General features: G+C 39.7%; 1 protein-coding gene across 3 annotated transcripts in view; it reads right to left on the reverse strand.

Moving 5' to 3' along the window:
• Positions 1 to 24,354, reverse strand: part of LIN7A (lin-7 homolog A, crumbs cell polarity complex component) — a 48,897-nt gene extending 24,543 nt beyond the window's left edge. Inside the window, exons 1-2 of one of the 3 annotated variants that reach the window (XM_039570956.1) lie at positions 23,733 to 24,354; positions 4,897 to 5,015 (exon numbers count right to left, since the gene is read on the reverse strand). In XM_039570956.1, the coding sequence (XP_039426890.1) occupies positions 4,897 to 5,015; positions 23,733 to 24,012 (399 nt within the window). In that variant the 5' untranslated portion in view covers positions 24,013 to 24,354. The remainder of the gene's footprint in view (positions 1 to 4,896; positions 5,016 to 23,732) is intronic. The other 2 variants (XM_039570957.1, XM_039570955.1) reach the window with 2 other exon arrangements.
• Between the last annotated feature and the right edge of the window lie 2,716 nt (positions 24,355 to 27,070).

Below are 27,070 nucleotides of genomic sequence, written 5' to 3' on the forward strand. Positions count from 1 at the left end.
ACTGCAAACTGAACAAGCAAATTCTAAGATTCTTGAAACACAATTAAAACAGGTATTTAAACGACTCCTACATCAAAATCTTAAATTAATCACTGAATAAAAGAATCAATGAGGATTTTTGCCTGAGTCCAGCTAATACCCAGATTGTTATATTCAGTACAGCCCTGTAAAAATGGAGTACACCACCACACTGAGACATCTGAAGTTGAATGAACATCTAAGGGCTCCAGACAGCCTTCTGCTGTCACACATGGCATCACAGTATAGCGATAAGCACAGTACCACCAGATTCAGTTTTCACCACCCAGCAGCTGTCTTCTGGTCCCTTAATATTTGAAAAGACATATATCAGGGTTAATAACGGAAAGTGTGAGTGGGCAGCTTGAGGAAATGACCAGATAAAAACACACTGCACATCAGCAGCACTGGGATTCTGGGCGTTCAGTTCGCTAAGGCATGGAAATGAAAATTATTAATTAAGGGAAATCATTCCAATATACTAACTAGGCTTATTAAACTATCCTGCCTAATATATAATGAAACTGTTTTTAATACTATACAACACAAGCAAATATTATCTCTAAAGCAACTAGGGAGCATCAGGACCTCATAAAAATGGGTCAGTGTTCTGCCATTCCCATTTTTACGCCTGTAAGTCAAAAGGGGTCTTCAAATGTCCAGGATGCTCTGTATATATTTTATAGCAAGCTTAAAAATGTTTTAAACTAGTGAGGTAGGAACTGAAATATTTTCAAAGATAACATGCTTTCCCAATGACTAATTTCATACAAGATGGACAAGATTAGAATACTTTGTGTTGATTGCTCCTCCTTTGTCAGTGACCGAGTCCTACAGAACTGCTTTTCTGTGACGATATGATATTTTGGTGGGAATCATAATAAATATAAAATAATGGTTACTTTTGGGTGTCTGGTTGCCACACCACATTTTTATCCGACTAATCTTGGCATTGATTCACCACAGGTATTTCCTAGTCAGATCTTATTTCAAATAATATCCACACAGAAAAACTTTAGATTTAACCTTGAAATAGAAAATTGAGTAGCAAAGGCAGGCGAGGAGAAAAGCGAGATACACCTGAGTATTACATATTTAAGACATAGAAATGGAAATCAGGGAATCAACCTGAAAGAAAACTTTGCTCACCAAGAGCAAATGGGTCATAAAGTTATTCTCCTGGTGCTTGACCACCAATTATCAGATGTTAGCAGTAAATTAAATTCACATAAGCTGCTAAGGCATGCCACATTTTCTTGCTGATGATCCACTGTGTTTTGCTCAGTTGTTTATTCTATCATCTGTGCCCACAGGTTTTTAGGGTTTCTAGCCAGACCAGACATTCACCGTATCTTACAGTTCTTATAACTTTCTTTTACTGACTTACAACAATTAAAGTAACTTTATCAATTAGGCTGTCTAGTTTTAGTTGCATGTGAATGTAACTTCTCAGTAGCTCAATTATACAATCACTTTCACAGCCCTTCATTTACTCCAGTAGCCCCCTGGAAAGCATATGACTATAACATAGCAAGAGCTTTGAATAAACAGCAAAAACATTTAGAAGGGTAAAGGACTTAATGGACAAGATTTGTGCAAGGTTTATCAGATGATAAAGCTACAGAAGGCTAATTAATCTTCATGTGGCTAGGAACCTTTTAAAATAAGTAATTTAAAACACAATTAAATTTTTTTTTCAAACTGACCTTTAGTGTGATCAGACTTTGGTCAACTTGTTTTCTGGTCTAGGGGTCTTCAGGTGAATAGCAAATACTGAGGCCATTATATACTTCAATTATTTCTATTATTTTCAGAGCTAATCCATATTCCTGCCTAGTGCCAGACAGAAGATTTCAGTTGGTGGCACTTATATTTAGCTAAGTGGGAACCATTAATCACCATTTCCTAACATAGCTTCCTTGAAAAATGCTGAAGTACTCCTATTTAAATTCCATTCACTCAGTCATTTTTAAGAAGATTTATTTCTATGGAATATTAGTGTAGGGATTTGAAATTTTATTTACTAAGTAGATTCCCATAAATACAATTAATTACAGCCTTTAGATAGATTCCTACACATTAGATTGGAATGTATGTCATCTAATAACGTATCTCATATCTTTAAAGGCTAATGGGTCATAAAAGTGACCTCCTGTTTCTGTAGTTAAAGAATTCCTACTTGTAGAAGGGACAAGTCACATTTAGTTAGTCTAGTGCAGATTACGTGTCATCTTTGATCCTTTCACTTACGCTCAGCCTGATGTTGAATTTCTCTGGGACTTATTTTAACAACCAAACACACTGGACAGTTAAGTTTCCATAACTTCTTAGACTGGAAAAGAAAATTTTAGTATTCCAAAGTTCCTCCATTATGGTGTTTATAGGACTACAAAAGTCAGCCTTGATCTTGCATTACAGAATGAACACACCACACTGCAGATCTGCGTATCTGCATATATATAATAAGCAGCCTCTTTCAGAATCTGCATACTAACACAAAGCCAGCCTCCTCATCCCATTTTGATTACTCCTACCTACAGCTCACACCCAGTCTGCTTCACTCCCACTTTTCTCATTATTTCCAACTGACTGCCATGCATTCTCTTGTAATGTCAACAACTTTTCTCCTCTAGTCTGTGTAGATGGTAATAAATGAAAATCTAGTCACCGCACTCTCACATCTTGCACTAAGATAAGAAAAGATAAACAATGGGAGAGAGCATTTGTAGAGAAATTTCTGTCTAGCCTTAGCTATCTCAAACTCAAACACACCCAGAAAAATCTGTGCCGTTCAATAAACTCCAGTGTACATGAAGGACACACAAGAAGGGCATCCCTGATTAATGACACGACACAGCTCAGATACCCTCCCAGCCCTTGTTATAGTGCTTGGAGATATCTAACAGTGTAATGTGACCAAAATATTCCATGCTTTTACAATTATTGTCTTAGAAGCAATTATTTTCTGAGTTTTTCAATAGCTCTTCTGGTAGAAAAACTGGTAGAAAAAAAGAGAGTTACAGTCTAAATATTTGCCAAGGACTTAATACAACTGAAAAGACAAGCCACACGTTGAACAACCTTAAGTACTTGCAATGTACATATGTCAGTCCTCCTACCCTAGCTAAATGAAAAGATTTATAACTGGGCCTTTTATATTTGAAGATTTTTTTCTAAAAAAAGATTTACACACATAGCAGTACAGATTTTTTGGGTGTAGAAACTTTGTTCTCTGCTAGTGATATATTAGAAAGATAGGTTATATATATTTAATAAGAAATACATGTTTTTGTTTATGAAGTTGGTAGAACTGTTTATTCATCATCACTCAATTCTTGTGTAACTAGCTCTAGTCACGTGCAGGTTGTCTTCACAAAATATTCTATAAAATCCTTTTGTGCCACTGAGATGATTTTGTCAAAATCTACTTTCAGTGCATTGAACTGAGAATGCATTTTTCTAAGCTGGTTTCATAGTTCTTAAATTTTGTGTTTGTTGCTGCTAAAACTGTTTTCCAGAGATTAAGATTTCACTGACAATGCTGCAAAGATTCGAAGCTGCCTTTAACAACTGGAGTACCAGGCTCTGCTATCTGAAGAAAACCCCAAGCAATCCTACAACTTTACTATGCTCTGTGGTTACTTAAAGAAGCATTTAGTTTGGTTAAATGAAAGGACTAGTCAGAATATAAGCTTTTGAGGGTACACAATGCCATTATTTATTGTCAGGGAACACTATTTATTATTTATTGTCAGGGAACACTATTTCCTTTAAAAAGCCTTGAAAACTGCCATTTAATTAGGTGGAAGCCTCTCTCTGATTCTCACATTGAAGAATATATTCCATAAAGTAACAAGTGTGTTCCATTTTGCTTATTAAACTAATGTCTGCTCATCTCTGTTTTCCTTCCAGCCACTCAGCAGTCCACTCAATCAATCTGCTGCTGTTGCCTAGTTATCAGGAGTTCAATTTTGCTACCATTGAGGGAACATTAGATTCCCCATTGATTTCAGCAATGGAGGATTAGTTCCAGGCAGTAGACAGATAAACTGAAACAGAAGTTCTTACAGATTTTCTACTAAAAAGATGTTGCCTTCGTTAGGGCATTTAGAACTGCTTCTGTTTGGCAGGCTGAGTCCTTGGTTTAGTAGGTAAAATATCTGATGCAATGTTGTATTAAACCATGTTTTCCTTCTAAGAAACTTCTAACAGAAGTGTTAACTGCTTTAAAGATACTGCTTGTAAGCATGTAGAAGTGTGGTGCATCTTCTCTAGCTTGACTCGAATAAAACAATTACTATTTATCTACTGTTGGGCAGAGCTTAGGAAGGCCCACAGCTGGCAGTGGCATGATCATAATTCTTGGCAGCATGACAAGGATTTCTGACATGAGGAGCAAAGCCCACTGGGACCCAACCACTGACTTCAAAGGTAAGATTCCTGCCAGCTTCGGCTAACTTCAGTCTTGCCCCTTTTGGTTGTCACTGCATTCTGATTTTATCAGCACTTCCCTATCACACGCCTCAGCTCAAAGGAGAGGCATTGAAGCTTGCACTGACCCAACCTGGCATGTCCCCATATCTCAGCACAGTGCTGTACAGGTTACCCCAGACCCTCAAACAGTGCAAGCAGAATGCTGAAGTACTAATTAATCACCCTTTCTCGTAAGCAAAGCTAATTGCTAATTGATGTCTTGCTGATGCAACTGTTCTTTGTCTGCTTTTCAGTAATTTCAACATTCTGCACAGTAGCAGGCAGCTACAGACACATTTCACATCCATCATCCTTTACAGAACATAGCACTGAAAGGCAAATATGCTTTTCTCTACAGGTGAGAAATGTTAGTCTGAGAAATAACTAAAAATCTCAGATTCATACCTCTCTGATAGCTGTACAAAACTCACTCTGCAGCACCTTCTTTAGAGACTGTAGCTTGTGCACTGGTACTTCTCCAGATTCCTGCAGTTTCTCCAATAACTCAATTGCTCTTGCAACATCTGAGTGGGGAAAACAAAAGGGATACAGATCAGTATAAACAGTGATTATTAAATCACTAAAAAGGGCACACTGTCATTTTAAATTTAAAATCAGCTTTACCAACACATACTATATTAAATATACTATATTAGTCTTGTGTAATACCAGACTTTGCTAGGCAACAACGCTGCTGTTGAGAGATCCAAATCCCGAAGTACAGACAAACCACGCACGTACGTGTACAACAGAGAGAGAGATTCAGTCTTAGTAGGAAACCCTCTTTGGAAAAAAGGTACAAGTTCAAAGTGGCTAGTCTGTATTAGAACTAAAATATTTCTTACTTTCTGCACAAGAGAAAATGGCACAGGAAAAACATAGGGTTTACTTTCAGAAAATCTGAAAAAATGAAGCTGTGTCTTTATGTAAACAACCTCAGGATGACAATGCCCAAGAAAAATATTTGATCTTTTCTTCTTCTAAATCTAAATATCAACTAATAAAGTTTTCCAGAGGCAGGTAAAATCTGCTCTGGAAGAATGGGGTCTACTAGAGAAGAGTAAATGTAAGGTTCTTGTCTAGGTCTCCAAAGACCTGATCTACTACATAAAACCCGTATGACCCATAGAAATACATGGTGGCCTGACTTCTCCTTAAGCACCTGTGTATTGTCAAGGGAAAGATCAAAGTGTCTCTGAAGAGCAGTCCAGAGGGCTTAAGCCATATTGAATGGCGAGTGGGATTCTGGTTCAGCTGAACAGTAGTGGTACCTTCACTCAAATTTTTTTTCTTAACACTAGTTCCTAATTTACACAGCTATTACTAAAATACACCAAAAAAAGCCCAACCCAACCCATAAGATGCCCAACAACCCCTTATGGCTGGCGACACAGAGGAACAAGAAATAGTGGCTGGTCTTTTGGAGGCTAGCCTAGTCAAGCAAGGGACACACTGACTTACATTAGGAGTGAACTCAGCAAAACATATCCTGGTCAGTCTCCAGGATGGCAGAGCTTAAATGGAGAGGATTTTTCTCCTCTGCCATTTAATGCTGCCTGGCAGCTTTTCCTTTAAGTTTGCTGATAGAGCTGAACCTGGCAATGCTGCCATCTTGACTACGTGGCCATTCTCACATATTCTTGTGTCTTTTGCATAACCACCAGAGCCACTACTGTTCAGTTACACCACTCTGCTAAACATAGGTCTGTATCCCAGTGAAGAAATGAATGCATAGTATTAAATGATAAAACAGTATTTGAGGCATTTTAATTCGGTGTTTTAAGCGCAGAAAAAAAAAATAGTCTCCCTTCAACTACCCAACTCCAGAAATTACTGCAATGTCTAGAAGTAACCTTATATAACTCTCCTTTCTGATGACAAAGATCGTACTGTTTGTGACTGGGAGATTATGGTAATTGAAACAGTTCTCACAATCCTTGGCTTGTAACTGAGCTATACTGACCAAGCTGTCTGATACAACAAAGACATGAGAAATCTTCTGGAAAGAGAAAAGACATGACAGGAAAAACTGTAATCATGTACTTGCGTTTATAACAAAAACATACTTTCCACTGCATCAGTGTTAGGAAAAGAGAAGATGACATCTCAAAAAATTTATAATTTAATTAAAAGAGGCAGGCAACTAGTCATCATGGTAGGTTCTGCCTTAGTAGATTAACAAACACCCAAACAATTCTCAAGCTTTTTTAGAGGCATCTGCCAAAAGACAGATAATGAGAGGAAGCACAGAGAAAACATAGTGTTTATTTCAGGAGGATGAAAGAACTGGGCTGTAGCTTGCATGGCAGAGCAGTCTTGGAGCTCATAAACTTTCAGATTAAACTAACCTGGCCCTGCATTCAACAATGGCACCTGAACTTTTGCTCCAAGCAGTGCTTCAGCTGCTACTGGGCACCCAGTCCATGTTACCAGATCACAGCTGTATCAAGAAAGATCCCTCTAAAATACTTACTGAAGTGATGATCAGAAAGCTAAAAGGAGATCTGGGATAATAAGACCATGGAAATCAAGAAAAAATTAGATTCTAGAGAGAAGAATATGACTGATGAGAGCTAATACATCAAAGAAGATGTTTTTAAGATTTAAGTAGTGGTAAATACACTTTTAGCAAGAACCATTTCAATAGAGTGCAAAAGAATGACAGAACATTAAGTATCATAGAATCACAGAATCATTTAGGTTGGAAACCTAATATGAAAACCTAACACAATTTTTGATGTTCTCAGTAATAATAATGTTACATTGATTTTTTAACAAAGCTATTGAATGATTTACCTTGGAATTTTTCTTTATCTGCCAGACAAGACTTGTAGCTAGTTAAGTACTGAATTCACATTCTCCAGCTACTATTACTACTTGGTGCAAACTGATGTATCAGGCAGCACAAAGCAATTGGATTATTTATTCTGAAGAAGCTTCAACAGCCTACTATAATAGATCAGATAAGGCCTCTGTAATTCATGTTATGCACGATAGCTATTGACGTAATCTAAATCAGACTGGGGTCCTATCCTGTCCAGTTCAGGTAAGTTTTGAACTGTCTTTGCCTCTCACCAGCTATAGCTGTAAAAGTTAGTGCCACAGATGGCAGATTGGTTACTATTTTGCAGTAGTTTTGAAGAGTCATCACCACACCTGAAAATTCTGGGAAACAGCCCATATTTCTATAGTCCTGAACTAAACTACATTAAATGAGAAATTTGTACTGATTGGAAGGAAACATAAAAAGCTTTAGGTACATTAATCAATCTAAAAGAGTTAAGTACAGGTCTAAACATTTCCCTAGGGCAGAGGTCAGACTCCAGATGATAATTAATCACTTGTAAAGTGATGAGTGTTACAATACAAATGGTAAGTTCATCTTCTGGTTGAAAAGTCTAGCATGGGTGTTTAGTATGTAGCCTCACAGGCAAAACTGGGCATTAAGTTGTCATTTGCCAATACTAGATTACTTAACTTTCTGACTCAGAAGTGATTGGAGGTAAACAAAAGCAGAATATCCCAAAAGCATTCTGATTTTTTGCACTTCTAAATTCTTCCAGAATGCTAAAATACATGAATGCCAATGCCCAAGTTCTTGCTTTATTATTCACCTATCCTATCCATTAACAATAAACAGTCTTCTTTCTCTTGTCACCACTAGGCCCATAGCTTGCTTAATTTGGCAATGACTTGTGGGATATTGCTCACAGAAGAGAGAACAGTATATAAATTACAGAAAGAAAATGAGGCATATGTTCAGGGACAAAGCTGTTGGTTATCAGCTGATGCTTTGTCAGGAGCAAAATATAACACTTTGCACAAAACAGACAACTTTGAGCAGGCTAAAAATGTGAAAACATGAGTGTATAAAATATGACCTCATGAAAGAGGCTGTATTTCCTTCCATTAATAACTTTGAAGGGGAAACTTTAGGACAGGTTAAAAAGTGAAATTTAGCAGTGTACAAGAACTGAAGTGATGCACAGGCTTCTTCCTGATGGGTCTCTCAAGGTAAGCTCCAGCTAAAACTGCAGAAAGTGCTTGCTCAAAGAAGTGATATGACTAGCAATGAGGAACACTTTAAAGTTACATTAAATAAAGCACATAGCAGGGAATCTGAAGTCAATTAGAGAGCAATGTCATATGTTTGACAAATACTGCAAGGACAATTTTCTTGTCTCCAACCCACTTTTGATTATAAATCTAACTAGACTTACTTGTAAATGTTATCACCAAGGATTTGTTCTTAAATACCATTTTCTTACATACTTGTCAAAAGGGCAAATGGATGAAGAGAGTGTGTGTGTATTTACATAGACATATGTTAAAAAAGTTCCTGCAATTATGTTAAAATTAGTTAAGTTCTACATAAATTAAATACCCCTGCTTTTTATCTCTGTATATTTCCTTTGTCCTCTCTTGAAGCAAAGATATTTATTTTTGAAAAAGATTGTTTTGCCTACTCTCAAACATTTTCCAAAATATTAACTCCATTATACTAACACGAAACTCGTGCTAATGTGGTTATCGTCATTTCCCCCATTCACATCCCACAAATTGGTAGGAATTGACTGATGATGTGGGTAGAATTATTCCTTTGTATTTTATGATACATACATTTTAAAAGGAATATGCACTTACTTCCCCCCTTATTACATCCAACTCTCAGCACACTTTTGAATTTTTTTTTCTGATTTTCTCATACATATGCACAATTCCTCTCTCTCCCGTTCTGTTTAACATTCATTCCTCTTTTTTCTTCTCATCATCATGCTTGCCTACAGCCTTTCAGGAAATAATACTGTTTCAGTGTGGTGGGTCACGTTATCAGTGGAACACAGAGAAGGCAGGGGGCTGCGGGTGGGTGGAATGTATTTTATCAAGTGCACTCATCAGAAGAAAAGCATGACTCTCAGAAAAAAAATCTTCAAGTGTTCTTTCTGTATTTTCATTTGAATGATGTTCCACTTGCACTGCTTGCAGGACACAAGGAAAAGATTGCTATACGAACCCTTGAAGAAATCACTAGAACATAGAAGTAGCAGGATACCATACTGCAATACAAGTGGAACACTGTATATATCATATATACATATATATACAGCAGAGTGCAGTTGAAAAAAAAGGTCATCTGGCTTAGTTATCACTTTTTTCTGTTATATATTGTTTTCATTTGCTGGCTTTTGTTCAAATAGATAGCAATGAGCACTGCAGATTGATCTGTTTTATTTGCTAATGTTTAAAAAGCAAATGTTTTTTCTAGTACAGCTTTTGCAACTTGAAAGCAAATTATGAATCCAGGCTGGTCTGAACTTGGTGCTCTTTCACATTACCACTAAAATTGAGTAGACCAGGCTCCAGCATTCTCTGAAAGTTGTCCAGGCTGAGGTTCTCTGGTAGATTTTGTGTTACGGTTTACGTTTGTTTCAGCTTAGATAGATTGAAAATTACTAGGAAAAATGTAGCAAATTATTTTAGCATGCTAAATGTGGCCCATTTAATACCTGAGTCACTCTTGAAAAAGAATGTATGTGCATGTTTTATACTGCAAAATGATCTACCAAGATAAGTGTCTATATAACCTTCCTTTTTTGTGCTAGTCCATGAGTGAATTGGTCTGCAGTCTTTAAAATAAATATACTATGATCTGATTTAAGAGACTATCAGGCAGTTAAATAGTAGTTGCAATGCTATGTAATATCAGTTTGGGTCAAAACAGTAATCACAAAGAAACACAGTGTTTCTTTACCCTGGTAAGTACTATAGAATTAAGTTGTTGGGTTGTTCCCAAAGCCAAAATATGGTGACCTCTTGTATTATCAAGAACAGGTTTCTCATCTTCTTGAGTCCTTTCTATGCCTCATTCCTGTTAATTCTGGAGGCTGTCACTGCATTAGTATGCTGGTTACTAGGAAAAGTAAATGTGCTGCATAAACACCAGCCTTTGATACCTCAATGAGGTAAAACATCACTACAAATTGACAGCAAGGATACTCAGTAAGTCTCTAAAATATTCACTAGCTTCGCCATGGCATTACAGAGTAATAATCCTGGAAATTTGCAAGCTCTGTTCCATTGTGCCTGAAGACCTTTAATCAGGCTGAAGGTGAAGAATTTGCATGACATAACAGGTCCCTATAATTGTCACTAGTTTTTCATTCCTCCAATACTTGCATTCAGGTTCAGTTATTCCTTTAAGCTCATGAGAATACACTCCAGAATTCTTAATGTTATTCTGTCAACTTTTTATCGTAATTCCACAGGCCTACACAGGATGCTTTATTATATTTAGCAATCTTCTCAAAACACTATCAAATGACAGCAGGTAATCAATGGTTGGGAAATCAAAATTCAGCAGTGATTAGCAAAGTTCATTCATAATTCATAGCCAGCAGCCCAAGTACATTGTATCAAAGTATTTATGTGACTTCATGGTTAAAGCACCAGCTTTGGAAAAATTCCAGTGTCTATCTCTGGAAAATGTTCTGTATTACTAGAGTTCTGCTGTCAGCCACTGGTTTATACAACATGGCAAGTCCTACTCTTATAATACCAGATTGTCCAAGATGCTTCCATTCACCTATCTGGTGCCTTACTATCAGCGCAGTGCTCTCCTAAATTCAGAGGCCCTTCCATTATCTTAATATATTTATTTAGTCTAATCTGGAGAGTTCAGAAATGTTGAGGGAAAGAGCAGCTTCTTTTCTCATTTAAATTGATATGTTTGTCTTGCCCCAAATTTCATGCTAATCAGTAAGCATAAAGGTGTACTTCACCACGGTAAATCAAACTTGATGTACAGGCAGCACTGAGCTAAGCTGTTAGAAAACAGCATTATTTAACACCTCATAGTATGCATCTGTAAGGTCTACTCAAATTAATTATAGCAGGAATAATACTGCCAGTGCTTTCACACTCTGGTTTAGATGATATGGGTAGCAGTTACAGGTTTAATGGATTGTCACTTTACACTCTTGCAGTTAAACACTACTATGAACACATAAATAAAAAAACAAAGAACAACCGTACAGAGTTCTCATGACTCATCTTGTGGTGCCGCACTTTTGACGTAGACATGGACAGCTCATTGACTCACCCTCAACTGTTGTTACAGTCAACGAGGAAGAACAGACACTTTGAGGCGACAATTCATCTGACCTACTTTACATGAATTGAATCATATTCTGGAGTACCTTGTCCCTTTGTTGATTATAAAGAAAGACTAGATGATTACCTTAGATGTAAACGCCTGCATCCTACATATCAGACACCTACATCAGTATGATGAAACCCACTTCTGTCCAGATATATAGGGAAAGACTCAGGCAAATTTATCTCCATGTGGTCCAGGAGACATCATACCTCAGAAGAGTTATATTTGACAAGAGAAGTGTCATTACAAGGCAGTCCAATGTGGTTTTGATTTAAAGCTTTTTAAAATGCCTTAACTAATTATTTTATGGATTTCTTTTTTCTTCTTAAAAGAAGAAAGATTGTATGAGAAAAAAATCAGGAAATCATGAGCTATAATTCAGTATATGTCTGTCTGTCTCATTTTGCCTGATGTAAGACAACTGCCCTCAACAACATTAATGGTCTGTCCCCATGAGTTTCTACACACATTCCCCCAACGCCTGGAGCAGGCTCATTTTCTCTGGCTACTCATCAGACCTTGTTTTAGTCTATTTGCTTGAGCCGCACTCAGATTCTGTTTGACTCAGGCTTCTCAGGCACACCACAGGCATCCAAGTTCTCTGCTTCAGTCCATTTCTCAGACACAGAGCCTGTGACCCCACTGTTGCACAACCCAGGGCAGTGTTACACACCACGAGTGTTTCCAGCAGCTTTGGCAGCAACATCTCAACAAGACAGGGTGGTCTGAGATGTTTTGCAAAATAACTTATAGAAAGGACACAGTTTATTTGCAGGGAAAGCAGTGCCATCTGAGATCACAGACAATAAACTGTCTTGAGACCCCTCAATCCAGCATCCTCAACACCGTGAAAGCCCTTCAGTGCTCTCTTCACATACTTAGGTCACTTTGGCTGGTTCGGGCAAACACTGAAATACTGACATTTCAGGCAAACTGCTCCTGAATGCTCTGCATTCATACAACATTCAAAATACTACATTCAAAAGGTTCCCTTAAAAGAAAAAATATGCAGTGTTCTCTGAACCTCACAATGTCTACAATGTCTTAAGTAATCTTGTGCCGCCTCTTACTCCACTACGTTTTACCTAGTGATTTCTGTTCTTATCCTCAGCTAGGGATTTTCGTAGCCTTAACCTAGCATGAAGGCCAACCGTGAGAACTGTATTTGCTTTACTTTGGTCAATCTCCTTAGCATATTCATTACTGTGCATAGATAGAACTAGTCCAATTTTTTCCTTGAAGCCTTCATGTGACTAATGTAAGTCACAGGAGCATCTTTGTCAGCAATTTCAGATTTGATTTGCTTGTGCATGTGTGAGCTTGATCTGTAGAGTACCTAAAACTATTAAGAGTTCAACAGTTACTTAGAGAAGGTGGCATGGTACTGTCACATTTCCAGTCCTGATTTTTAAAGAAATAATAATGAGTCACAGAACAGTAAAGGAAAAATTAATGGATAATTCAGGATCAATTCAATGAGTTTCACTGACTTAAATCAAGGCCTGAAGAGCAATAACACAAATAGAATTTTCAAAGATGAGCATTTAAAATTAACTTTAAAGCCTAATAATTTTTAAACACTGATATAGTTTTTCTTCTTCCAAATTATTAGTTTCATTGCAATTTCTAAAGGAATCAGGATGAGGTGCATAAATACGAGTTTGAAAATTTTCACCAGAAGATTTTGCCATCTGTGAGAAAGATGAAATTACAGCTGTAACAACCCTTTGCATTTGACAGCACCCACTTCTTTGTACAGAAGACATTGAACATAGCATCTCTGTAAAAGCAAGATACCAAATTATCCTTTAAGAGAAAAGATCAAAACATAAAGCAGAAAATGCAAAGAACAGAACAACATTAAAAACTGTGGTATGTTCTAATATGTTACTTAAAACAAAACCTCATGATTTTTCCCCTGAATTAGCTGTAGAGAAGAGGGAAGGCCAAATTCCTTTTTTCAAAAGGTAAAATTTCTTTCATTTGTATGTAGTTTTGACTTTATAATGTTTAATCATACCTGCTCATTGTGATCCTAACTATGATTTATAGCCACTCACTGATGAATAGAACAGATGAGACATGATTTTGATCCTTTCTTTTTGACTAGGTACAGTTGGCTACAAATATGTTACAAAAAGACAAGAGGGTTTTTTTAAAGTTTATTTTGTATTCAAATAAGTATATATTTTTATATAAGGAATATACAGCATATATTAGTTAACACTTGTTTCTTGCAGGAAGCAGTGTATTCTGTAGTTTCTGACTTCGTGTTATTTAAATTCTCAATCTTTCTGAAAGCATTTTTTTAAAAAATAGAGATCACAGGTGTTTAAAGCAGTTATTTACCTACACATGTGAACTGATGTTCTGTCTGACTCCCTGAAACTGTGAAATAACAAAAAAAAAAATTCCTTTGAATGAAAGCTACAACTCACTGAGAAATTCAGTATGGTGAATATACCCGACCTTAATGAATTAAGTTCCTACAAGTTGAACTATGTGAAAGCAAGGAAACTGCCTGCTGCCTTCTGTAGCAATAAATATCACGTAAAGTGATGCCTTGATAACTTCACCAGCCTCCTCTGTCTTGATCACATCACTTGATCTTGTAAGGATCAGTTCTACCTTGGCAGACACCGCTCACAATGCTGGCATGAAGCTCCTTTAAACACTAGGCAAAAGCACTCTTAGACACTGAAGGACTCTGGACCGGCTGGAACTGCAAATGTAAAACACTTTAGAGGTTCTGACCACAGATCAAAAGAAAAAGAAAAGGTTGATACATTAACATAATCTGAGGATTTAGACATAATACTTACTTTTGTGTTTTAAACCTCAAGTATATAGGAAAAAAATTAAAATCAGTGAAGAAATTGAAATTTTGACTAGCAGAAAACAGAAATTATTACTGGGAAAAACCTTGCCTGAACAAAGAAAAACAGAATGAAAAACAACACACTTTTAGCTAAAATTCATTCTCTTGCTCCCCTGCCTAAGCAAAAGCAAGTATTTATACACACTATGTGAGCATCATGAAACAAAACTATTGGCCATATGGGCAACCTCATGCCTTTCCCACACTGCTACTTCCAGCATGTGTTTTTAGCCTGCATCATAGAGATTTTTGTTGGCAGGGAAGAAGATAGAAGAGGGGGGAAAAAAAGACCCAACAGGTGTCTCACAAAGGGAGGTAGGGTTAACTTAGGGATGCTAATTCTCCTTCACAACAGGCACTGTGTTCGAGCCAAAGCAGTAACTCTCACTTTTTCCCTGCTCGTATGTCATTACTAGAGTCTCCTGCTGCCTCCCCTCAGTCTTATCTCTCTTAGTCTTAAATCTTTTCATGTGATTACCAGAAAGATGAGAAAGATGGCTGTGGGCTACTGGCAAGTGTACATAGTGACAATACAAACTGTCACTTGAAGTCTAGAATCAGAATTTTATCTTCTATTTTTCTACATGGTGTGAGTCTAATGAGACAACAGCGAAAATATGTCATTTGTGCAAAACAATGGATGCAACACAATAATTACACGCATGTTTAACACTTTATTTGTAGGTTTAGGTAATGAGAAGAGAGGTAATATTCTGCCTTAAAATTTTACTGCATTTAAAGATACTGTTTTTTGCAGACTGAACCTCTCTGATACCTGGCTACATCCTCGTCATTTCTCAGGAAAGAAAAACCCTGTTCTTTCAAAGTGTGTAGGTGAAAACCTACAACAGCAAGAAGAAAGCAACAAAAATAAAATCCTTTGTTAATAAAGCCCTGCAAAACAGATAGGCACTACAGATACACCGCTGGCAGATTTCAAGAACTGATCACTGTTAGTTTTCAACTTTGAAACAAATATGATCTTTGAAGAAAGCTGCGACTGCTGAATTGCTGCAGCAAGTTACAAACAAAACCTTGAAACAGAAAACCCATGTGAAACAGAGAGCTCACTGTCACCTTTGCAGTTCTGTTGCTTAGTGTCCTACATGTTGAATGATCCCAAGAATTGGAACAGGAGTAGTAGAACTCCTCTCAGGCTGCAGCTTCATTTTCCAAGGTATCTACTTAAGATATGAGAAGCACACACTTTCACATAGTTGTACCAGTAGGATACAGAAGGTGATGTATAGTAACTCCATAGCTATCAGGTTACAAGACTGTCAGGCTACAGAGCAGATCAAACATAAAACCACCTATTTTTCCAGTGACTGCTTCATAGATTTGAAAGCCACCACACCCTCTTCAAGTTTCTCTGGTGTGTCTCTGTGTAACAAAGAACAGCTATATTATCTTTGTGCTCCAGTGCCGATTCAGTAAGTTTCACAAAAACACAGCTGCCAAGTGTATTGAAAAGTGAAGAGATGATGATATATCCATTTCTCAAGGCTAGGACTGCTGCTGATGGCCACAGTTATCCACCTAATCTGTATCAAGTACGTTCTTCCCCAATGCTTAACTGATTGTAGAGGAATTGATTCCTTAAGGTCCAGGAGATTTACTTTGCCAGAAGACATGTTTGAAACAGAAAATTAAAAAAGTTAGTGGATGTGAAGGATTAGTGGTTAAACATGGGCTTTTATTGAAAAGAACCAGTAAAATGTAACTTTGGTTCAGGAGAAATAAATTAAGAACCTATTTTCAGCAAAACTCTTTCTTCTACAATTATCTCTGTTTGAACGGAAACAAAATCACTGCTTTGATGCTCTGTGTATTCATGGATACTTCATTGTTCCATCTTTTAAAAAACAAAGGACAATCACCCTCTGATCTCTTCTTGAGACATGGTATTCTAATCAAGATTTTTTTAATCTCTGTTTTCCAATCAAGATTTTTTAATCTCTTTTTTCTTATAATTATTAGTAAAGTAGCAGTAGGGTAACAACATGTTATGAGAAGCTGTGTGCATTTCCTGGTAGCTTAGCTAAATTGCATTTGAGAAATTTGAGGTTTATTTAACCACTCCATGTTGGATCCTGGTAAAACAAGTTCTCAAATACGTACATACATCTCCCTCTTTATTTAACATATCTAAGATCCAAGCTTGTGGTTTATACACTCAGGAAAACATTATTATATGAAAATGTGCATTTATGAATCAAATCTTCTCATCTGAATAGAGAATTAACAGTTGAATGTTTCTCATTCAGAGGCTGACTCTTCAGCAAATGTCTCAAAAGAAGATTAAGCTGACTGAGATTAACTTTGAAAATGCCTGGATTTATACATACATGTACAGTTCATAGCACATTAGTAAATATTACTTTTAAAAATTTAAAAAATGCATCATGTAAAACAAATTAACAGCATGTGATGGAAGGTGGACTCACAAATTTAGAGTTAGGTGCTTCAAAACACTATCTGCCTTAGCTTGGTTTCATCTTAAATCCTTCCTTCTCATTATTTGTGCTTCTAATGAGTAACTGAAATTAATAATTTTACCTAACTCATATTTCAAATGCTATAGCATTATCTACAAGAACAGTACTTTGTATTCAAATAACACAGGTCAGACAAAAACTTGTACTTATATTTTTTGCACTTGCATGAGGGTCATCTATGTTAAGGAAAAATGGGCATGTACATGTCCTGAAACAGCGAATTCATCAGACAAATTATCCTCTGCAAAAAGCTGATGACTTCACTTGTTATATTTTTCAAAAAACTTTCTTTCTGGTAACATCATCAGAGAAGTCCAACTCAAGCAATAGGATGTAATTAAGAAAACTGTTCCTTTACAATTACATCAAAAGATTAATACGTTTTTCTGAAGTTATAAAAATGTCTCTCAGACATCAGTGTGAAACTGAAATATGTAGGACCTAGCAAAGGGATGTTATTTAGAAAATAAATTCTTCATTTTCAGCATTATCTGTAAACAGGGAGTATACATTTATAACATAGAAAATAGTATCCCTCATGCTTTCTAATCACTAATACTCTTGCAACCTGCTGCAAACAGTGAATCCTTCAACTGTGCAGGCTCTTGTCACAGCCTCTACCCCCAGCTGCAGAAGCAGATGCTCTTAGAGGGGTCAAAAGCAGGACACCGGTGAGTTCAATGTACCATTTTCCTTTATGCAGGATAAATTCAGATAGACTAAAATGATTCATTCACTGCTACCATGTCTAATGAACATTTTCATATGGGGAGAGCAGGAGGAACTCAAGGTCTCTGCATTGCCATCAGTTTCAAGGGTGCCTCAAAAACTTGTCCCGACAGCACATGCATCTGCAGATTCTGCCTTCTTATTAGTCACATGCTTCTGAAGGAAACATGAGTGAAAATAAGGTTTTCCCCCTCTACACTTCACAAAGGTGATTTAATGTTAAAAGCTGCCTAGAAGATGCTTCCATCTGTCTGCATACAGGTGCAGCTCTCAATTTCCATGTCACCATGCATCACTCTGGGCTGAAGGACAAGGCCCTACCTACAAGGGGAAGCCCAACTTAAAAGACCTGCTCCTGTGGGTGCCCAGCCACCTCAGGCATATCTCACCTTGCACAGAGCTCCTGTGTGCCCCAGCACCTCTTCAGGGGAGGACTCTACTGCCAGAGACATTTAAGCTGGACATGTCTATTAAATTTTAAACCCATGTATTTTTACACCACTCATGAGTATCAGAGATGACAGGTAGGTGGGTATTTTCTTCCACTCCAGCTCCAGAGTTCCAGGTGGCACAGCTGAGCTTTACATCTAACTAACCAATGCTTCAACTGCACAGATCCTCATAAAGCGTCCCAGTCAACACCCACAAACCACTGCCTCAATCCGCTTACCTTAATCCATCCTTTCAGAAAAATTCATTTTAAAAAATCAAGTAAATGGTGACATATTGATGTAAAAAAACCCCAAACATTTTAGCCTGTGACTAGAATTGTCACTTTTTTTCTGTCCCTACAAACAATAGACCTTTTTTTTCCTTGGAAGAATGAATTTGGTTATTTATATGTCCTCAGCTGGCACATCAAGAGGAGAAATGTTAGACTTGAAGTGTGTGGCACTTGCAGAAGGATTTTTCAATTTTAGCATGCTAGGCTGAAGAGCAAGAGAAGACATCCCCATGACAGACAGGCAGCCAGGCAGGGAGCAGCACATCACTTAGCAATGCTCCACAGGGCTTCACCCTGTGCAAAAGAGATCTGGCTTTATGCTGCTCCCCTGTCAAGGACTGTATTTCACACTTTATGAATCTGATTTTCTCTTCTTGATGAGTATGTTTTATTTTTTTTCCAAGATAATATACATTATAATAATATATGCACAGTCTAACACCACTTATGTTTGATACAATTTCTGTTGTATACATATATTTAGGCACAGACGGGGAAAAAATCCCCAATTATGAAGGCTATGGATGTGGTGAGAAGGAAGATGACAAGAAGAGATGAAAAGAAAGGACGGAGGAGTACTCTAGCAAGTACCCGCGTATAATAACGGTCAGGCGCCATCTGCTACCCCATCTGACAAAGTTTGTCTAACATCTCTAACAGCTGATGGCAATTCCAAGCCCATTCATATTCTTATTTATTGTCACTTAACACGGTGCTTTATAATAGATTTTCAGGAAGTTTTGGGACACCCACTCCACTGGAAAAATATTTGCTTGAATTCGTAAACAACAATGGAACTCAGCTACGCATTACAGCCAAACAGCAAGAAGTCTTTCCATTTCCAAGGAATCAAGAGAAATTTGGTTGTCAATAGCCAATAGCTATGACCTTGTTATGAAACTTCACAGGGATTGAAGTATCAGCACTGTATACTCAGTCTATTCAAATTTCTTCTTTTATCCTCAGTCACATTAAGAAGCGAAACCATCAGTGACATGAATAGTAACTATATAGGGAAAAACATAGTAGGACATGGATTATTTAAAGGGAGTTGAAAGTCCCCCTTCATATGAAAAGATATTCCTTTGCTCTTGATCAGGAGGTGGTCTTTGTATAGGCTAATTGTATATCTTCAAAAAAAACCACAACTTCTGAAAAGTGCCTTTTAAAGCTGCCATTTTCATGATCCTATGCAGAGGAATTGGGACTGAGATTTTGCAGCAGTCTGAGAAAATACATGGTCAGTTTTCTTTCAAAGATGATTTTCATCTTGTAAGGACAAATACAAGCAAAATTTGAAGTGAGATAAAGTTTATGAAAAATATTTCAGACATTTAGTCAAATAAAACAGTTCAGATAGAGAGGAACATCTATAATGCATAGCTAGAAAGATGCCTCCTTCAATTTGCAGGCCTCCATGTGACCACTCCTTAAAAGTGTGCCAAGGGAAGCACAGAAATCTATTCCCTTCTAACATATTTCCAGGATGGTAATGGTACTTGTAGAAAATGATTTCATCAGACTGTGCTAAAACAGCCTAAGTGATCCCACCCATAACAAGCTTCCTTTAATTTCTCATTGCTTAGAACGTGTACCTGCAGTATACAGGAACTCACAGGAGGTCTTCATATAACCATGAGGAGGCTAAACTGGCTGGGGGAGATGACACGGCACTTGGAGAAAAGCAGAACTTTGCTGCTGGATCTGTACGCAGCATTTGAGACAGTGTCAGGCTGGTGAGGTGCCGACAGTCACAGGACAGCAGAAGAACCGAGGATTAGAGGAGGAAATTGGGTTGCTGAACAGTGAAAATGGAAAAAGATTAAGGGCAACGCACAGAGCAATGGAGTTAACTGCACCAGGGCTTTGAGAAGAGCAAGGCAACAGAAGGCAGTAAGCAAGGGAGACCTGGGGCTCTGGATAATAAAGGGGAAGGCAGCTACTGTTGGTCACGGGGTAGGGTGAAGCAATGGCTTTGTGGAAGACAAAGGACATTGAGAGGAGAGGCGAAGGCAGTAAGATGTGAGCTGAGAGGTATGCCAGTACAAATAAACACTGTTGGAAAATGCCAACTAACTGTAACCAGAGCTGTCTGTAACCAGTGCCAACAAAGTTCTTATTGAAGACACACCTGTGGAAGAAGTGAAAAGTAACTGTATAGGTGTTTTTAAACGTTCCTCTTTTGGACTGAAGTGACCACTTTGGGTTTTTTAATGGAGTTAAATTAAAATGGAAATGTACTTAAAAATCCATAACCTGGAATATAAAATAAAAAGAAAAAAAATCCCAGCCTTGCTTGTCATTTTATTAAAGACATTACCGTAACTTGGTCTCAACCTGAAACAAGGTATGCTCTCTATACCTTGAAGGTTTAAGCTTTGAATCTGCCTAGTTAGCTCTGATGCACACTGGAGATTACTGATGGGGTGCTATCTATTCAGGGTGTAAGACATTTGCAATAAAGGTAGGAAGGGAGCACTTTTTCAGAGAGAAAACTCTGATTCTGTTGGAATACACCCAGCAGGCAGGCAGGCACTTTCCTCTCCCGAAGCTCCCAAATGCTGGGGCCACCTTCTCCTAAGTGGTACCACTCCTCGCTACAGTGCCTTAGGTTTCCTTCCCGAAGCAGTTGCTGATTTCTTCCCCCCCTCCCAACAGAGCACCATGCAAAGGTCAGGCAAAAGCCTTTGAGATTAGATTGTAAGTGATTAAAATTTCCATTATTTTGTGAACTTGTTCTACATATTAAAGAGCCCTAATGGAACTTGCACACATTTGTGCAGGTAGAAAGGCATATGATGATAGGAATTAAGGAAATTAATTCCTGTGCTTTGGACTGAAGTAATCTTCCAGAATATAACTGGCTTTCAATCATTCACACACACCATGCCCTTCACCTTTAAATGGTAATTCATTTTACCATACAGGTTTTGAATGCCATTTACATCAGGCTTTAAGAAAGCCCCCATCTATGTACTAGCATACAGTCAATATGTTTTGTCCAGGAGGAAATCACGTCAGAGCGTAATTCAGATTTCTAATGTATATACCCATATGATGTTTTACCATGTCAGTGACCCATAAAAAGGAGGAATGCAGAACACTTCCTGGACAGAGATCAAGCAGCAATTCCCCCAGAAACACAAGAGGCTAAGAATACCACCTCTCCTGAAACGCTGCCTATTTTCTTGTTCTGCTAAGCTGCCTGTGGGACATGGTGAAAAGGATATGAGGGTACAAGACTTTTCAGGGCTATGCCTAGATCACAGCAGAGAAGTGCAAGGCATAGTGACAGTAAACATAGCTCATCTGCTTTAACAAAAGCATCAGGAATCTAGAAGATCTCACTATGTAGAACTTTCCCATGGCTGTGAAAGAAAGACTACAGAGGAAATATCTGGACGCACTGGGCTTGGTCTAGCTGCTTCTGGAGTTGCTTCAGCCCATCCTCTACAGTTGACGCAGCAGCATGTTACAAATGATGAAGTGTATCCCTCTGACAAAATGGCCTTCTGCACGCCAGGTGCGCTATTTAAATCTATTTCCTCTTGTCTGTATTTTTGTTTTGCACATCACATCCTCTCATTCTGTGATGTTTTATCTCACTCACATTAATACCAGCCCTGGCTGACAACTGGGAGACCGTAACACTGGCATGCCTGCCAAATGGTTAGGCATATCTTGGACACAGACAACAGATGCTTATATTTAAATTAGGACTAATTTGCATTTTTCTGTATTGTGGAATTTTTAAAACATAGTTTTACAAAAAGGGATGTATAATTCTGAAATAATAATATTTCCTTTGAAAAGTCAGGTTTGCTAATGGATTGCCATCTGTTCAGCCCTTTGCCAGAAAATAGATTTGTCCTGCTTACTGCAGACAGTATTAGGGTGAAACTGTAGATTACACAGTGGATTTCTGAGCAGTTTAATTCAAAGTGCAGGCTAACACTTTGATATTTCAGTAAAAATAACTTAAGATTCTTCCTTTCTACTAATGCTAGAATCTAAGCCCAGAAAACTGTATTTGGAGTACTTTGTGGGCTGTTTTGCTCTTGGTTGGGTTCTAGAAAAGGTGCCTACCTCTCCTTCATAATTTTGAAACTGAGTTTGTGTTTCTTTTGCATAGGATTTACAGAAAAAAATAAAACCTCTATCTTACCTCAAAAACCCATCTTAATCCTCTGGAAAAAAGCCCCAAACATTTAAAACACCAAAGCACTGGCCTCAACTATGCTTTCAAGACTACAAGATTTACAGGGACTGGGAGCCTCTTGGAGCCTCTGGATGCAAGTGAGGAAGAAGGACACCTCGGCAATTCAGGATGCCGTACTGGGAGCTGATGGACCTCTCTACCCGATGGAGGGGTAGGAGCAAAGTTACTCCCCCTTGTAACCCACAGAAATCTAATGAGGCTTCTGCTGAACCTTGTTATGGGAACAACTGCATTGCAAGGGAGAGAGGTTCAATTTTTACAGTCTGGAGGCAAAAGTTGAATGGTAACATAACTTCAAGATTTCAGCACCCCCTTACACTACCTGTACAAGGTTACTGACGTTAGCCTCAAGGCTACCCAAACATCAACGCTCTCCCTACCAGGACCGAGTAGCTGTCTACAGGAATACGCAGAACCGTTCTTTTGCATGCGAACGGACAAGTTGCAGTCACGGACCCCTGATGCCTGCTCCGCACACCCCCGTGCAAGCCCCCAAAAAGCCGAATTTTGCCGGCAAACGACGCTCTCGTCGAGAGGTTCGGGCTCCCGACTCGGTGCCGGAAAGGCGCTGCCCCGCCACTGAGCATCCCCCGCCGAACCACCTGCGGGGGTGCCGATGGGCGGCCTCAGCGCCGAGCCGCGGCGGGGGGCGCCCACGGGGGAGCCGCGCAGGGCGGGGACGGCGGAGCGGCACCGCGGAGCGCCTCCGGACAGGAGCGCTGACCGCGGAGCCGCGTCCTGCGCCTGCGGCACCGCCGCGCCGCCGGCGCCGGGATACCCGCCCCATCCCGGCCCCTGCCCGCACAAAGTTTCTCCTCCATTTCAGACCTTCTCCCGCTGCCCACCTGAGCCTCGCGGGGAGACGCGTCCCCGCTGCCCGCCGCCACAGCCGGCCACGGGCACTGCGGGGCTGGAGCGCTGCCGCGGCAGCGCCCGCCGCGCTGGAGCTGCGGGGGCAGACCCGGCGCTTGCCGCGGTGGCCCCCGGGCAGGGCGGCCCGGGAGGCGCGGCCCGGGAGCGGCGGCAGCGGCGCTTACCTCTGTCCAGCGTGAGCGGCTGGACCGCTGTCAGTGTCGCCATGTCTGCGGCGGGGCTGGAGCCCGAGTGACGCGCGGCTCCGGCACCGGCGTGGAGTGCGGGGAAGGGCGGGGAGGAGGCTGGCAAGGAGAGGGGGCGGAGGAGGAGGGTGGCTCCGTGGGAGGAGGAGGCGAGCGGGGCGGAGAAGGTGCCCAGGGTTTGGCGGCTCATCGCACACGGGCCGCCGCGATGCTGCGGCCGCAGAGCGGCCCGGCGCGGCCCGGCGCGGGCTGCCGGCATCGCTGCGCCGCCGGAGCTGGGCCTGGCAAGCGGCCCCCGCCTCACCGCGCTCGCCTCGGGGCAGAGACTGGGGACTGCACAGATCGCAGCAGCCCGGGCCGTGCGCGGGGGCGGGGGGCGGTTCGCTGCCGGTCCCACCGCCCCGGGGATGCCGCAGCTGCCGGCGGAGGAAGAGAGAGGGGCGAGGGCGGGAGCTCCGCAGCGCCGCGGGGCGGGGAGGACCGGCAGGGGCCGGATCCGGCGGCCCGGCCTCGCCTGGGCCGGGGGCGGTGGGCCGGGCCGGGCCTGGGCAGCGGTGGGCCTGGGTGAGGCCCTGCTCCGAGGGCTGCCGGCGGGGAAGGAAAATCCGCGCGCGGAGCCGGGAGAGGCGGTTCCTGGCACTGTGCAGAGTCTCGGATTAAGGGACATACCATGTAGCCACGCTTTTTGGATGGACCAAAGCGTCGGCCTCATCAGTCCAGCCATCACCTTATTTCTAAGTGCTATGTGCGGCAGGCCATTCTTAAGAAACCCAGCACACACACCAGCTCTCCACCGCGAGGGGTTGGTCACAGACACGTGGCGGCCACCTCTTGTAGGTCAGCTGCAGCTTGTGTGAACATGGAGGCTTCTGTTAAAGACCATCCACGAACGTGGAATTTCACACTGCAGTTCTGTGAGGTTTGTCGGCAGCCTTCTGGTTTTTCTACCGTTGTCGTCCACACGAAGAGAAAGGAACGTGGTCAGCTGCCATCCAAGAAAGGTGTGGCAGTGTGGCAGAGTCCCACTGAGTTTCTGCTGCCTTCTCTTCGGTGGACAGTGGTGTAGAGAAATAAATGATTGAGTGAAGAATGGTGTTCTTTTTAACTATTTCCCTGTGTAGCACCTGTGCTCTTGCGTTTGCTTAAGGAGTGCTGGGATAAAGAGGAAGGTAGCATTCTTCTCACCCATTATTTTTTCACATACCACAGAGGAGTTGAAAGTACAGCAGTTCAAGGTTGCATATGAATAAAAGTTTTCAGCTGCAAGAGTACTTAAGCACTAGTATAGATAATTAGGGAAGCTGTGGAAAAATTGCCATCAAAAGTTTTCAGGGCAGATTAAAAATACATTCTGCTGTCTTAAAATTAGAGAAGTTTAAATATTGTTTTGTATATATGAACCACCCACTTCTGATAAACTGAATTCAGCACAAACTTATCTAATTAACAATAAACAGTAGCCTATTTGGTTATCTTGGCAAGAAAATGTTTCAATTAGTTAAAATATCAAAGCTGAGAAATGGTTCGTGGCAAACAGTTTTTAAAATCGAAATTAACATAAGGAGTGTTATTATGCAAATTTTATGTACTTGCATAGTAGCTGGATTGACATAAAGTGTAATGGCTCCTCTTAAGTAGTCACGTTGCTGTATATTAGATTCATAATCCCAAATGGAGAAGAAATAAACATTTCTTCTATAACAACCTAATGTGGCAACACTCAAACAGTTACGACATTTAAAAAAACTTCATTAAAGATACAGAAGTGTGTTTAAATAAAATTAAGAACAAGATGCCAAGTAAATTAGCCTACCAAGTTGCTTTCCATATAGGACTTCATAACCATCAAACTTGCCTTCTTAGAGTGCTATCTTGCAAACAGACATTTTGAAGCAAAATGTTGTCATAACAATAACTTCTCCACCAATAAATATGCAGCATTAATGCCAAGAGCAGGGAGCCTATGGAAAGCAATAAGGTCTTTCTGGGTTTATCTTTTATCTGCTGCTGGTCAGATTTTGTGTGCTTCAAGGACTAATTGGCATTTGGATAAGAGACTTGAATAGAAATATTATCTGCACTCAAGGAAGATGAAAAGCAGCATTTGCTGAAATTAAACATTTTCTAATCAGCATAGCTGTATAGTTAGTTCCCAAGTGTTAAAGACCTAGCTGAGGAATACTTTAAGCAGCTGAACTGGGAAAATTGCAGAAGTTGTACAGCTGAAATTAGCAACTGGAGAAAGGAGGTGGAATGAGGCAGTACCTCTTGCTTTGCAAACTCCCAGGAGAAATGGAGGACACTAATAACAAAAGTTAGCAGTCAAAAAAGATGAGTACTAGCCAGCCTGCTGTCTTAAAAGGTATATCCTTTTGGACAGAAGCAACTGGTCTGACTGAGTCTTCTTGTTTCCTTGGGCTGTATTGGAACTTTTAATTCAATATCTCATGCTGTTTACTGAACCAATGAAATTAGACCGAATTAACAGATTTTATATCTGCTACATGGACTATAAACTGGGTTACTGACACTTCTCTAACAGATAGTCAGTGGTCAGGTGCCAGTGAACAAGGTTATTGATAATAAGGTGCCTGTGGACATTTTGTGGCTAAATTTTTAAACAAAAATTTGCATTTTTTCAAAGACTATGGTATGCTTTTAGATAATACAGATTTTATTATATAAAATTTAAAAATTGCCTGAAAATGGGTAAACCATGAAAGATGGTGTCCAGAGAGGCTGAGAAAAGACCTAGGCAACCTGTTCTTACTGTGACACTAGCCTGGCTTTGAACAAGAGATTAGACTGGATATTTTTCAGATTCTTTTAAACATAAATTTTTCTATGGTTCTCTAAACTGTCTAAATTACTAGTAAGAAATATCTGAATAGCTGGATTCAATTGTTGGATTAAAAAAAAATAATGTGTTTTAATGCTGCTGCAAGCAAGTGATGAAGAATGCAATGCTTACTTCAGGACTGGAGACTGTTTTCGGTAGGAATATTCTTATGTAGCCTGTTCAGTGTAAGTTCTTTTTGTGATGTTGCCAAAAGGACAACACAATCCTTGAATATATAAATATATATATAAATATATATATATAAATGAAGAGTGGCAAACACAAATAAGGAAATGATCTTTCTTGTATAGGTAGCATCCATAAAACAAGTGACTGGAATACTGTCTCCAGCTGTCATGTTTGCCTTTCAAGATAGAAAATCAATTTTGACTTGAGGTTGAAGGACCTTAAACAAAGTTTATCAAAGAAAAGGGGTAAGAAGGATATGAATCACTATATGTAGGAAGAAGCATAATGC

Source organism: Corvus cornix, chromosome 1A, assembly GCF_000738735.6.
Source record: "Corvus cornix cornix isolate S_Up_H32 chromosome 1A, ASM73873v5, whole genome shotgun sequence".
In the NCBI taxonomy this organism is placed as follows: domain Eukaryota; kingdom Metazoa; phylum Chordata; class Aves; order Passeriformes; family Corvidae; genus Corvus; species Corvus cornix.